The 12,584-nt window shown below is 46.4% G+C and overlaps 1 protein-coding gene across 4 annotated transcripts in view; it reads right to left on the reverse strand.

Annotated features, from left to right (window-relative positions):
* LOC116085596 (group 10 secretory phospholipase A2) overlaps window positions 1–11,144 on the reverse strand; it is a 24,443-nt gene extending 13,299 nt beyond the window's left edge. Inside the window, exons 1-4 of one of the 4 annotated variants that reach the window (XM_031363100.1) lie at window positions 10,969–11,144; window positions 10,489–10,856; window positions 8,018–8,168; window positions 4,886–4,992 (exon numbers count right to left, since the gene is read on the reverse strand). In XM_031363100.1, the coding sequence (XP_031218960.1) occupies window positions 4,886–4,992; window positions 8,018–8,168; window positions 10,489–10,543 (313 nt within the window). In that variant the 5' untranslated portion in view covers window positions 10,544–10,856; window positions 10,969–11,144. Of the gene's footprint in view, window positions 1–4,885; window positions 4,993–8,017; window positions 8,169–10,488 lie in introns of all 4 variants that reach the window. The other 3 variants (XM_031363102.1, XM_031363103.1, XM_031363099.1) reach the window with 3 other exon arrangements.
* Window positions 11,145–12,584: the final 1,440 nt, after the last annotated feature.

Below are 12,584 nucleotides of genomic sequence, written 5' to 3' on the forward strand. Positions count from 1 at the left end.
CCTGGAACTCACTCTGTAGACCAGGCAGGCCTCGAACTCAGAAATCCACCTGCCTCTGCCTCCCAAGTTCTGGGATCAAAGGCGTGCGCCACCACCGCCCGGCTCAACTTCACTCTTTAAAACAATTTTATTTATTTATTTTGGTTTGGAAGGGTTCCATTTCTTTGGTAGGGAAAGTCAGGGGTACACACATACACCAAAGCCCATTTGTGAGTCTCAGGGATCAAACATTAGGCTTGACAGCAAACATCTCTCTCCACTGAGCCATCTGGCCCACCCCAACTTTATACTACCAGCTCTGCCTTCCTTTTTGGGAACTGGGGCCAAGAGCAGTGCATATTGAAGCTGTCCACCCAATGCGCTCCTGCTCTTTCTGCCTCCAGAGCAGACAGTCTCTAGAAGCTGAGGTTTTAGTGAAGAGTCAGGGTGGGAAAGGAAGGGGAAAAACAACACACAGAGAGACACACACAGCCTGCCTCAATCCATTTAACATTTTCTGAACTCTCTTTTTTTTTTTTTTCACCTCTACAACACCAACTTCCAGGTAAGGAAACTGAAGCCCAAATTGGTTATCACTTCCATCTTCGGCCAAGTGATTTTGAGCATAGGTGCTAATACTATCCAAGAGAGAATGGTCTTTTTAACTGGATTGAGACAGCTGTATGACAATATGCCAAAAAATGAAGCCAGACCTACCCCACTATTTATATGAAAAGTTAACTCAAAGTGGACCACTGCCATAAATCTCCAACTATTAGAAGAAATCAGACAGATAAACCTCTGCAGTGCTGTTTTCTCAATGGGTTCTTTGCTTGTTGTTTGTTTTTTGTTCTTTTGGGGCAGGGTTTCTCTGTGTAGCCCTGTCTGTCTTAGAACTCACTCTGTAGACCAGGCTGGCCTTGAACTCAGAGCCTGCCTCTGTCTCTCAAGTGCTGGGATTAAAAGTACGTAGTCAGCACCATCTGGCTCTCAATGGCTGCTTAAAGCATCAAAATAGCTGACTAGGATGTCAGTAAAATGAAGAACATCTATGTTTCAAGGACATTATTCTGAAGGGAGGACAGAAGGAGGACAACCCGCATAAAGGAGGGTAGCCAGAAGAAGAATTGAAAATTCAAAACAAACTTCTCACCACAGCAAAAAGACAATCAGGAAAGAGCCTGTCACAATGGCCACTCCGTTGGGGGAAGGGTTTTATTGTGGATAAGAAAGAAAGAAAATAACCAGAGGCATGTGTAAGAGTCCAGAGCAGAGAATATAAAAAACAAAACCCCTAAACTGGATGTCACCAGGGCTATCTGCAAGGCAGATAGAATGGAGACAGCAAACTAGAAAACAGAGAAACAGAAAGAGACATGCAGGAAATAAGGATGAGGAGCCGCTTGGAGATGAGCGAGTGGAGCAGGCCTGGCAGTTCTAGGTAGAAGAGGAGGTGAGAGGGGCAGGATACTATGTGAGGGCTTTGAAATACATAATAGGTACTTGTGAATAGGAACTGCAGGAGCCTAGAAGCTAGCATGGGCTTGGGTATACACCTTTGATATATATAGCTTATAATATCTGCCACAGGTATATGTCAATGGAGAGCTATATATCCCTTCTGCCACAGATAAGGGAAGTGACTCATTTTTGTGGACAGAAAACCTGTTTCACAAATTCCTGATAAATGCTGCCTTTTATCTAAGCACCAGAAATCCTCCTATAGTCCAAGGGGATGAACTACCTATGATCCAGAATCCTGGAAGAAAAGCCAGGCAGAACAACGGTTCAAGGCCAGCCTGAGCTATGTGAAACACAGTCTTAAAAAGCAATCAAAATTCCAGGTAGTGCATGCCTTTAACCTCAGCAATTTGGAGGCAGAGGCAGGTGGATCTATCTCTTTGAATTTGAAACCAGCGTGATCTACATAGTGAGTTCTAGGACAGCCCAGGACTTCACAATGAAACCCTGTCTCAGAGAGAGAGAGAGAGAAAGAGAGAGAGAGAGAGAAAGAGAGAGAGAGAGAGAGAGAGAGAGAGAGAGAGAGAGAGAGAGAGAGAACCGGAAGAAGCAGTAGCAGCACTCTGTTGGGATGACCTTCCTCCACACATTGTATCAACTGGCATGTAGGTATGTCCCTGTATTTTTAACTGGCAATTGCTGTGTTGGCACAGAACTAAGTGCTGGCAGAATATTTGATATTGTCCTCTCAATGGCCCATGCCCAGCTTTTTATATGTAAATGTTAGTTCTCTGGACCAGACCAAAAGACCGGAGATTACCATGTTAAAAAGCAAGCTGCCAGGAAGGCAGTCAGATAGCCCTCATCCGGGCCAAAGGACAACCCAAAGAAATGGATCTACAGGGTCCTGCTGCTGATTGGTTCAGACTGGAGTGTGGCTTTTTAGAGAATAAAAAGCTGGAGCAGAACAAGAGGCAAGAAGGAGAGATGTGAAGGTGAGAACAGAGTGAGCGGGCAAGAGGAGACAGAAGCCTGTTGGGAAGGAAGCAGGGAGGTAAAAGGATAGACCAACATGGTGGGGATGCAATGGCAGGAAGTCAAGTTAAGGTAGATCTTAGCTGAGAGTCTGCCCCAGCGGAAGACCAACACCCTAATACCATATAAATGTCTCCACATTTTTATCAGTAAATCTCAAGTGGGCTCTGCCAAAGCCCTGAAATAGCAATCAAAAAAATTGAAAAAGAAGAAAGCGAGAGAGCAAGTAGTAGAAATCATGACCAGTGGAAAAGCTGAACGAAAACTCGATCCACCTATGTTTACTTGTGAGGGTGCACAGGCGGTCAGGACAGATCCCTAGATTCAGTTCTCTCCTTTCACCCTGTGGGTCCTGGGGATCGAAATCAGCCCAGTGGGCCTGGCAGCAAATACCCGTGCATGTTAAGCCATCTTGCCAGCTTGCCTGTACACTTTAAAAGCAAGTGTGTGTGTATGGTGGAGGGAGGAGGAGACATAAAGAGAGAGACAAGGACAGACAGGCGGAGATGCGGGGCACGGGGGTGAGGACGGTACATGAGAGGGTTTGGAAGAGGAAAGGGAAGGTAGACACGTTGCAATTACAAGTTCTAAAAATAAAATAATTTAAAAATTTATAAGTGTTAATTTTTTTTTCAGTGTGGTGATGGAACCCAGGCTCTCAACATTCTCTGCAAGTGCTCTGCCAATGAGCTACCTGAATTCCCAGCCCAGCTACAGTATCTGGGGCTGGAGAGGATGGTTCACTGGCTCAGATTGCCTCCTGGTCTTCCAAAGAACTGGAATTTGGAGTGGCTCTGAGCTACAAGGGAATCCGATGCAAATACTGAGGTCGGGTGCACTCATAATTGAAGTAATAACAATAGTAAATGTAATATATATAGTAATATTATAAAGAAATGAAATTTGTATTATGTTTATTCTTTTTTTTTTGTTTTGTTTTTGTTTTTTTGTTTTTTTTGAGACAAGGTTTCTCTGTGTAACCCTGGCTGTCCTGGAACTCACTGTGTATACCAGGCTGGCCTCGAACTCAGAAATCCACCTGCCTCTGCCTCCCAAGTGCTGGGATTAAAGGCATGAGCCACCACGGTACACTGCCCGGCCTCTTTTTTTCTTTTTTAAGATTTGTTTATTATTATACATAAGTACACTGTAGCTGTCTTCAGATGCACCAGAAGAGGGCGTCAGATCTCATTATGGGTGGTTGTGAGCCACCATGTGGTTGCTGGGATTTGAACTCAGGACCTCTGGAAGAGCAATCAGTGCTCTTATCCACTGAGCCATCTCTCCAGCCCCATGTTTATTCTTATTTAAAAGAAAAAAATGAAGCCAGGTGGTGGTGACGCACTCCTTTGATCCCAGCACTTGGGAGGCAGAGGCAGGGGGATTTCTGAGTTCGAGGCCAGCCTGGTCTACAAAGTGAGTTCCAGGACAGCCAGGGCTACACAGAGAAACCCTGTCTCGAAAAACCAAAAAAAGAAAAAAAAGAAAAAAGAAAAGAAAAAGAAAAAAGGAGAGAGCTAGGGCTGTGTGACACAGTGGAGAGCACTTGTTTAGCATGTTTGAGGCCCAGGTCTAACCCCTAGTACTGTCAAAAAGAAAAAAGAAAAAGGGAGAGGAGCCAGGCACCTACTTTGTCTGCAGCTCCTCAGAGTACTGAGTCTCTGCTCCCATTGATTTCTACCCACAGTTCATCTGTGTGATCACTCACTCTGAGTATTTAAAAAGTCAGTTCTGCATTTAAAGTTATTTGAAAGAAAACTATAAATGAAGGGACACCCAGGGCTCCCACAACTGCACAAGTGTTCTACCATTAGTTATATCCCTAACTGCCCAGTAGCCTTAAAGGTAGTGTCTTACTTCCGGGCTAGGTGGAGCATACTTGTAATTCCTAGCACATGGCTGGCTGGATCAGTAGCAGGAAAGAAGCCCTGGTCTCCACCCTCAGATCCAGAGGGGCAAGGACAAACTTACAGAGTGTCACCAGCTCTACATTTAGCTTTTTTTTTGTTTTCATTGAATTTTCTTTTTGTTTGTTTGTTTAGTTGGTTGGCTTTGTTCTTATTTTGTCTGAGCCAGACTCTCGAATGGTTCTACCTCATCCTTAATCCAGATTGGAGCAGATTCTCCAGCTTGGGTACATCGTGAACACATCCACTCAGTCCCCTACAGTTTGGGTACATCGTGAACACATCCACTCAGTCCCCTCCTATGGACTTTTAGGTTCTTCACACCGAGTATCTTTTCTCTCCTTTTGGTCCACACACTGAAGACAAACATGTGGTCTCCATTATCATGTGGTCTGTGGAGAGCTACAAGCAGGAGTACCTTATACCACAGGGTTCAGAAGCCATTTGGGTCTGCAGTATGTCCAGGGGACACTTAGGGAAGTCACATGGTGTGGGGCACTCACCACACAGGATGCGATGATCCAAGCACTTCCATGGGTAGCGGTCTAACTTGGGGCTGCAGCCGGCATCCTGAGCCCGAGAGTAGCAACAGTCATGGTGGTAACAGCACCTGGAGGTGAGAGTGGGCGGGTCATTGCTGTGTAGAAGAGGAGGTGAGAGTGGGCGGGTCATTGCTGTGTAGAAGAGGAGGTGAGAGTGGGCGGATCATTGCTGTGTAGAAGAGGGAATTCTGCTGGCCTTGCCATCTGACAAATATTCTCAAGGAGCTAGTGTCCTCTGATGGACATGCTGTCCCTCACAGTACCAGTACTGGAGAAAAACTATAGCAGCTTGGACATGACTGCCCAGCCTCACTCCCTGACCTTGCCTATCTACCCCTGCCTGCCTCCTCTTAACTCTGAGCCCCAGCTACCCTGGCAATCTGGGTTGTGCCTTCTACCTTGGCCGTTTGGTGTCAGGAGCCATTTAGGTTATGCAGGTAACCTCTCTGGAGATAGCCATCATACTGCATGGTCTATGATGGGTGAGCTCTAAAAGGCAAGGCCCAAAGAAACTTCATCTCAGAATTGCTTCTTGCAGCTGACATACCTTTCCTGTTATTATTAAAATAGTATAATTATTCCTGGCATTAGCCTACCCTATTAGACAAATTTGCTGCAGATCAACAAAGATGTACTATCTTGTAGCAATACTATGTAGACAAATTGATGATTTCATAATTCCTAGTAATGATTCTATAGAATTCCTAAATTTATACAGGTAATTTTGAGGACTCTATAGTATGAAGGCTGCAATTAGGACTCTGTAATTCTTCATATGTCATAGGCTAATTGCACTAGGATAGAAAGCAGGCTTGGAGCAGATTTGTGATCAGGGAAGGCATTCCTCCTGACATCAAATGGCCAAGGTAGAAGGCACAACCCAGACCTAGGAAGGAAGGAAGGAAGGAAGGAAGGAAGGAAGGAAGGAAGGAAGGAAGGAAGGAAAGGAAGATTGCCAGGGTAGCTGGGGCTCAGAGTTAAGAGGAGGCAGGCAGGGGTATATAGGCAAGGTCAGGGAGTGAGGCTGGGCTGTGAAACCATTGTCTGATAACTGGAAGTGGACACTTTATCATGGGTGCAAGGACAGAAGATAAAATGACTGGATTAATTTATACAAAACTTCAATACTAGTGAGACACAAGGCAGATGATTTGCCTTTTGACAAAACCGTGCTAACTTAAGACATAAGAATTATCGTTTTAAACTCTTAATGAACATGTGGACCTAGTAACAGATAATAAATATTTAAATAACTCATCTTAATGGAAACCCATGTAAACATTGCGGCTGAAACTTCTTATTTGACTTATGATGAACTTCTGGAATGTAAAGATGCTTGGAAAACCATGTGATCTATTCTCTTGAGAAAGTATAAGTTCTAAGAACAACAATAAGGGGCCAGGCAGTGGTGGCGCACGCCTTTAATCCCAGCACTTGGGTTGCAGAGACAGGAGAATTTCTGAGTTCGAGGCCAGCCTGGTCTACAGAGTGAGTTCCAGGACAGCCAGGGGCTACACAGAGAAACCCTGTCTTGAAAAACCAAAAAAAAAAAAAAAAAAAAAAAAAAAAAAAAGAGAGAGAGAGAGAGAGAGAGAGAGAGAGAAAGAGAGAGAGAACAACAATAAGTGGTAGGGCTTCTTTCATTCAGCAATGAAAGATAGAAGCTTTGTCTTTCTCTGAGCATTAAAGGTTGGAGCTTATTTCTCATCCAGAATGAATGAGTGTGTAAGTATGAATGAATACTGTAGACTTGTGGAGTAGAGAAGACAGGTGGCCGGCCTCACAAGAAAGTGTGCATGTTAATGTGTGCATGTGCATATTTATTTGCAAGCGTGACTTTCTTTAACTTTCTTTTCCTGGTCCACAAAGAGTTAATAGCTCCAAGCCTCCCTCTCACCTATGCCCTAGCTTTGGGCTGGACTAGATAAACAACTTAATGGCTCTGAAGTATGGCTTCCTTATCTATGAAATAAGAACATTAAAGATCCTCAGAGATCTTTAGGCTGTACAGTGGTCTAGATAGCTTTATGTTCTTCCTCAGTTAAGTCATCAGCCCGTGTGGGGCAGTGGGCTGCTCCAACAGCTGGGCTCCAACAGCTGGGCTCCAACAGAGCAGCCACCTGAGAACCCTGGACAAGAGACCCACTGAGCAGAGTAAATTTGTTGATAAGGGACGGTAGGAGTTTGATGATAGCTCCTGAGACGATGGCTCAGATTTTAGCCCAGACCCCTCACAGCTGCCCCTAAAGGAGATGTGTGCTCTATCAGGCAGACAATGCCTCAAGCTCTCAGCATTCTAGCTGGACCCTACACACAGTCATCTGACCACAAGCCAGGCATGCCTTGCCCCATACAATAAAAGGGGGGTTTGCCCCCTCCTCACTCTCTTACTTTTCTCCCCTCTTATTGTTGCACTCTTGCTCTTCCTCTTCTCTTCCTCTCCCTCTCTTGCTCTCTTACTTCCTCACTCTCTCACTCTTCTCTTTGCTCTCTTACTCTCCTACTCTTCCTCTTCCTCTTCTCCTCTTCCTCTCCCTCTCTTGCTCTCCCTCTCTTGCTCTCCCTCTCTTGCTCCCTCACTCTCGTACTCTCCTCCTCTTCCTCTCACTCTCTTGTTCTCTTCTCTGCTTTGTTCTCTTCTCTGGCTTTCTTCCTCTCCTTTCTTTCTCTCCTTCCTCTCCTTTTCTTCCCTCTACTCAACCAGCACATTCTATCCTTCCTACAATAAAATAACTCACTTATACATTGCCTCCTTTTTAACTAACACACTGTGCAGCAAACAGATCTGCCCCCGGGGGAGAGAGAGACCTGGGCCTCAGTAGCAGGCCCCCTGCCACCAGGGAGAGAGAGAAAGTGAGCCTCAGCCAGGCCACAAACAGCAGGCCCCTGCCCGTGGAACAAGCAGCCCATAGCCAGGGTAAAGGTTAGCTGGCACCAAGATATCTCCCCGCTGACCCCCAGAGCCCTCTGGACTCAAGGTAGTGGTTCTGGGATCTTCCTGAGTCGAAAATGGAATTCAGTTTGGTGTTTTTCTCGTAGTCCTTGTCTATCCTAGGATAGACCTTTTCTACTCTGGGCCCAGTGTACACTCACCAGTCAATGGCGTCACGTGGATCTCCATGGCCACCAAGACCACAATAACAGCCATAGTTCATGTAAGCCATCGGTGATCTAGGACCAACACAATCCAAGGTCCCTGCCAGTTCCAGGAGTCCACGCTTGTACACATGTGACCTCCTGGTTGCTAAGAGGTAAACAAGGTCATAGGTTCAAGGTCAGAGCTTCCCTATCCCTAGTGAGAGGCACTGGCGCAAGAAGGACCTAGATGTAGCAACTTGACTGGGTTTGGTCCCACTTCTAGGTATGTGACCTTGGACAACAAATTATATACCTCTGTGCTCTGCTTTCCTCATTTGCTTAGTGCAGAAAGAGGTGACATCAAGTCACAGAATAAAGTGCCTTGTGCAATACAAACTCCATTGAAATCCAGATCTTTTTTCTTTCCTCCTTCTTCTTCTTCTTTTTTTTTTTTTTTTTTTTTTTTTTTTTTTTTTTACTTTTTCAAGACAGGGTTTTCTCTATGTTAGCCCTGGCTGTCCTAGAATGTGTTCTGTGGATCAGGTGGCCTCAAACTCACAGTGATCCTCTTGCCTCAGCCTCCTCAGTGCTGGGACTAAAAAAGCCTGCATTTGAAAGTTAAAAAAGGAGGCCTTCTAGAAAAAACAGCCCTCACACTCCCACAGCTCACAGCACTGCAGCTAAGGCTCCAACGCTGGTGCTTCTCTGTCTGTGTGTAAGGAAGGGGGCTGCAGTAGAGCAGGACAAACTCCCAATTTTGTTTGCTGATGTATGCTCCGACACTATCCTCTCCACCCCCATTCCAGGATGGAGGACATTGGAGGTGAAGCCTTGCCCTGGGCGGCTGTGACTCTCATTTTTGTCACTTAGAGTCTGTTTCCATCACAATAACTTGTCTGAGGGCTCTACACTAAATTTAAATAGAATCATGTTTTCTCTCAGTGGAAAAAGTTCCATTCTAGAGGTTGGGAGGAGGTTTCTAGAGGAGGTTCAGATCAGAAGATCAGAAGATCTAGTCTTTTTAGAGAATCCAGGGCTCTAACCCAGATGGAAGCATGCACGTCTGACATGCACTGGGTCCCGTCCCCAGCATCATAAGAAGGCAAGGTAGCCCATGCCTGTAATCCCAGCACTAGGGAGATTCCGGCAGGACGATCAGAAGCGACGCTTCTCCTTGGCTTGATAGTAAGTTTGAGGCCAGCCTGGGCTACACTTTCCTTTCTAGATGATAAGTCTGCCCTCTTCTAACAGCCCACACACTTCTTGCCTTGAGCCTGCCATGATTCCAATTTGGGGTACAGCTTCCAACTCCACTGCACCCCAAATCCCAGTGGAGATCCCAAACCTTCCTACCTCCCCAGAAGCCAGCTTTCCCTCCAGTCAGGCCCCTGCCTTCTCTTCAGCCTGCTCCCTGCTGCCTTGCTGTACCAGTGACCCATGCTGCTGCCTGTTTATGGGGGGTGCCCTTCTAGTTTGGGTGCTCTTCCAGAACAGATCTCTGGCTCAAGTACCTCTGGCACACAGAAAGGCTTCTAGAAAGGTCTGTTGACCTCAGGAGCCACCAAGTCCAGGTGAGACACGCCTAGCCTAACCACTCCCAACACCATACCCTGAAAACAACTGTAGAACTCCCCCTTCACCACCCCCAGCTATTCTCTGTTCTCAACTAAAACAGCCCATGAAGGGCCCAGGTGAGGGACACACAGCAGCACCAAGTTTGGAACCAAAGAAAACACTCCCTTTATGCTAACATAGGTGGGGCAAGTCAGGCTGATGTCTTGTTTGCTCTGTCTACCTGTGGGCAACCTCCAATGTGCCAGGACCCACAGGGCATTGTAAAAGCCCAAGCTATACGCCCATTGTGGGTTGTCCTAGGCATCCCTGAGCCGAGTGCTGATTGGAGCAACTGTGGCATCTGAGATGTTAATCTGGGTGAGCAGCAGCAGCAGCAGCTTCACACCTGCACCTCCATACTCTCAGGTAAGGCCAGGGCTGGCTCTGTGCCTTTATGTCTTACTGTACTCTAGGATTAGAGAATCACTAAGAGGGGCCTTTCTAAAGGGGATTTCCTAACCCACTCCTACTACTCTGGAGTTTAATTTCTGTCCCTGTGCCTCCCATCCACAGGGTCCTGCCTGGAAGTCTTACCTCAGACCCCACAAGCAAGAGAAGTGATAGCCAGTCCACAGGACTCTGGATCTGGGGCTAGGAACTTCAGGCTGCTGGAGAGGACTGCAGTAACTATGGGGTTCATGAAGGGAGAACTCTGATAGCAACCCCTCCCCCCTTCTAGTTCCTGAGTGAAATGCTTGAGTGGAGGGCCCTGGAAGGAATCAAAGACATGACTCCAGAGTGTCTGGGGAGGTGGATGTGTGGGCATCTGAAGAAGAGACGGGATTTTAAGGCTTCTGGGCGCTGGAAGGGTCTGTTGAGTTGGGGTGGTGAGAAAAAAAATCCCAAGCTGGACGAAGCTAGTCCTCACTTACCTTCGCTGAATCGGGGTCCAGGTCCCAGCAGCAACAGCAGCAGTAGCAGCAGCATTATTGCCCGTCATAGAGGTGTCCCACGCATAGGAGCATGACAGGTGTGGGACTGACCGAAGGGCCAGTATACTCACCAATCCTGCCGACCCCCACCAACAGCCCCGCCCCCTACCTCACCTTCTTTCCGTGGGGCGGAGTCAAACAGGAATGGTCACCTGGAGCCTTGGGGAGTGTCAGCCCCTGACTTCTGCAGATTAATTACTTCCAAAAAGTAATCCAGAGACCAAATGGAATGCTGAGGCCAAAAGGGGATCAGGTCCGGGGATGCCTCCACAGAATGTAAAGATGCTGCAGTCGTTGCCGTTAAAATGCTAGGGGTAGGGGGACGGTATGCTAATTTACTCCGGGCTATTCTAATTTACCTTAACACTTTTACAACACGGGTAACAGTGCTCCTGTGGGGCAGTCAAATTAACACTCTACCATCTCCTCACTAATACCACCACCAAGCGAGAAACCGAGGTAGTCAAGGGTTGCCCCAAGTCAGGCAGCCATTTCTAGTAAAAGAGCTGGAGCCTTGGTGGCGGTGGATTAGAAAGCTAAGTCAGAAGGACATGCGGAGTTCTTGGAGTTCTGAACCAGCCTGGACTATACAATGAGACAGACCTCGGAGAGTGGGGGAGGGGTGCTGACTAAACAAGGGCTGGAATGGAGCGAGCAGGACGCTACACCAGCATCGTTCGGGAGTTATCTATCCCATGCAGGTCCACCTCAGGCTTCCCATTGATGATTTGTTGATGTTTATGGTTCTTGGAAACGTGTGTAAGCAAGGAGGCATACTCAACAGATGCTGCATGCTGAAAGGCATGATAATCGGACACATTATTGCTTTTTGACCCTGAGCTAACACTATTCAATTAGACACCAGTTTTTGTTGTTTGGATTTCTTATCTGATCTGAGTGGAACCTTGGGAACCCCCCTCCTCTCCTCCCCCTCCATGGACAAATTCTAGTAAGGGTAAGAACGACCTCCAGGAAAAAAAGTGTAAGTGACAAGGTGAAATTGGTTTTCCCTGGCTTGAAGGTTCACAACACAGGTTGTGAGCATAGGTCCCCAACCCATTCACTGTCATAGAGAGACACTGAGGTTCTGAGAACTTGGAAGCCAAAGGGCTGGTGAGATGGCTCAGAGGGAACCACACAAGCCTAGAGACCTAAGCTTGATCCTAAAACCCATGTAAAGGGGGAAGGAGACAACTGATTCTACACAGTTGTCCTTTGACTTGTATTGTGCCCTCCCATGCATCATGTTCATAGACACACTAAAATAATACATTTTAAATATTATTAAATAAATACTATTAAATAAATTTTAAGTATTAAAAGTAGAGGAACCTATCAGATGGTGGTCCACGCCTTTAATCCCAGCACTTGGGAGGCAGAGGCAGGCAGATTTCTGAGTTTGAGGCCAGTCTGGTCTACAAAGTGAGTTGCAGGACAGCCAAGGCTACACAGAGAAACCCTGTCTCAAAAAAACAAAAAACAAAAAACAAAAAACAAAAAGGGGGGCTGGTGACATGGCATAGTGGTTAAGTACACTGACTGCTCTTCCAAAGGTCCTGAGTTCAAATCCCAGCAACCACATGACCATCCGTAATGAGATCTGATGCCCACTTGTGGTGCATCTGAAGACAGCTACAGTGTACTTATTTATAATAATAAATTTTAAATTTTTTAAAAAATAATTTTAAAAAAGAGGAGGAGGAGAAGAAAGAAAAGGAAAGGAAGAAAGAAAGAAAGAAAAAAGGAAGGAAGGAAAGGAAGGAGATAGAAAGGGGCCATGACTAGAACTGATTCCACTGGGTACCCAAGCTGTCTTGGCTCCACTATGATGATTCCCATGGACGAGTCTTCATTCCTTGTCTGCTACCCAGTGGGTAATGCTCTCTCCATTGGAGTGTGCGTGCCTTCCACAGTCTGTCATGCTTCTTGTGTGGCCATCACTAACCTGTCTGCCTGGCCTTGGTCACCATTCAGTCAAAGCTTTTTGATATAGGACAGATGAGATTTCAAACGCTCTAAGTTTTTAGATTATAGAA

The sequence above is a fragment of the Mastomys coucha genome, unplaced genomic scaffold, assembly GCF_008632895.1.
Source record: "Mastomys coucha isolate ucsf_1 unplaced genomic scaffold, UCSF_Mcou_1 pScaffold12, whole genome shotgun sequence".
NCBI lineage: Eukaryota > Metazoa > Chordata > Mammalia > Rodentia > Muridae > Mastomys > Mastomys coucha.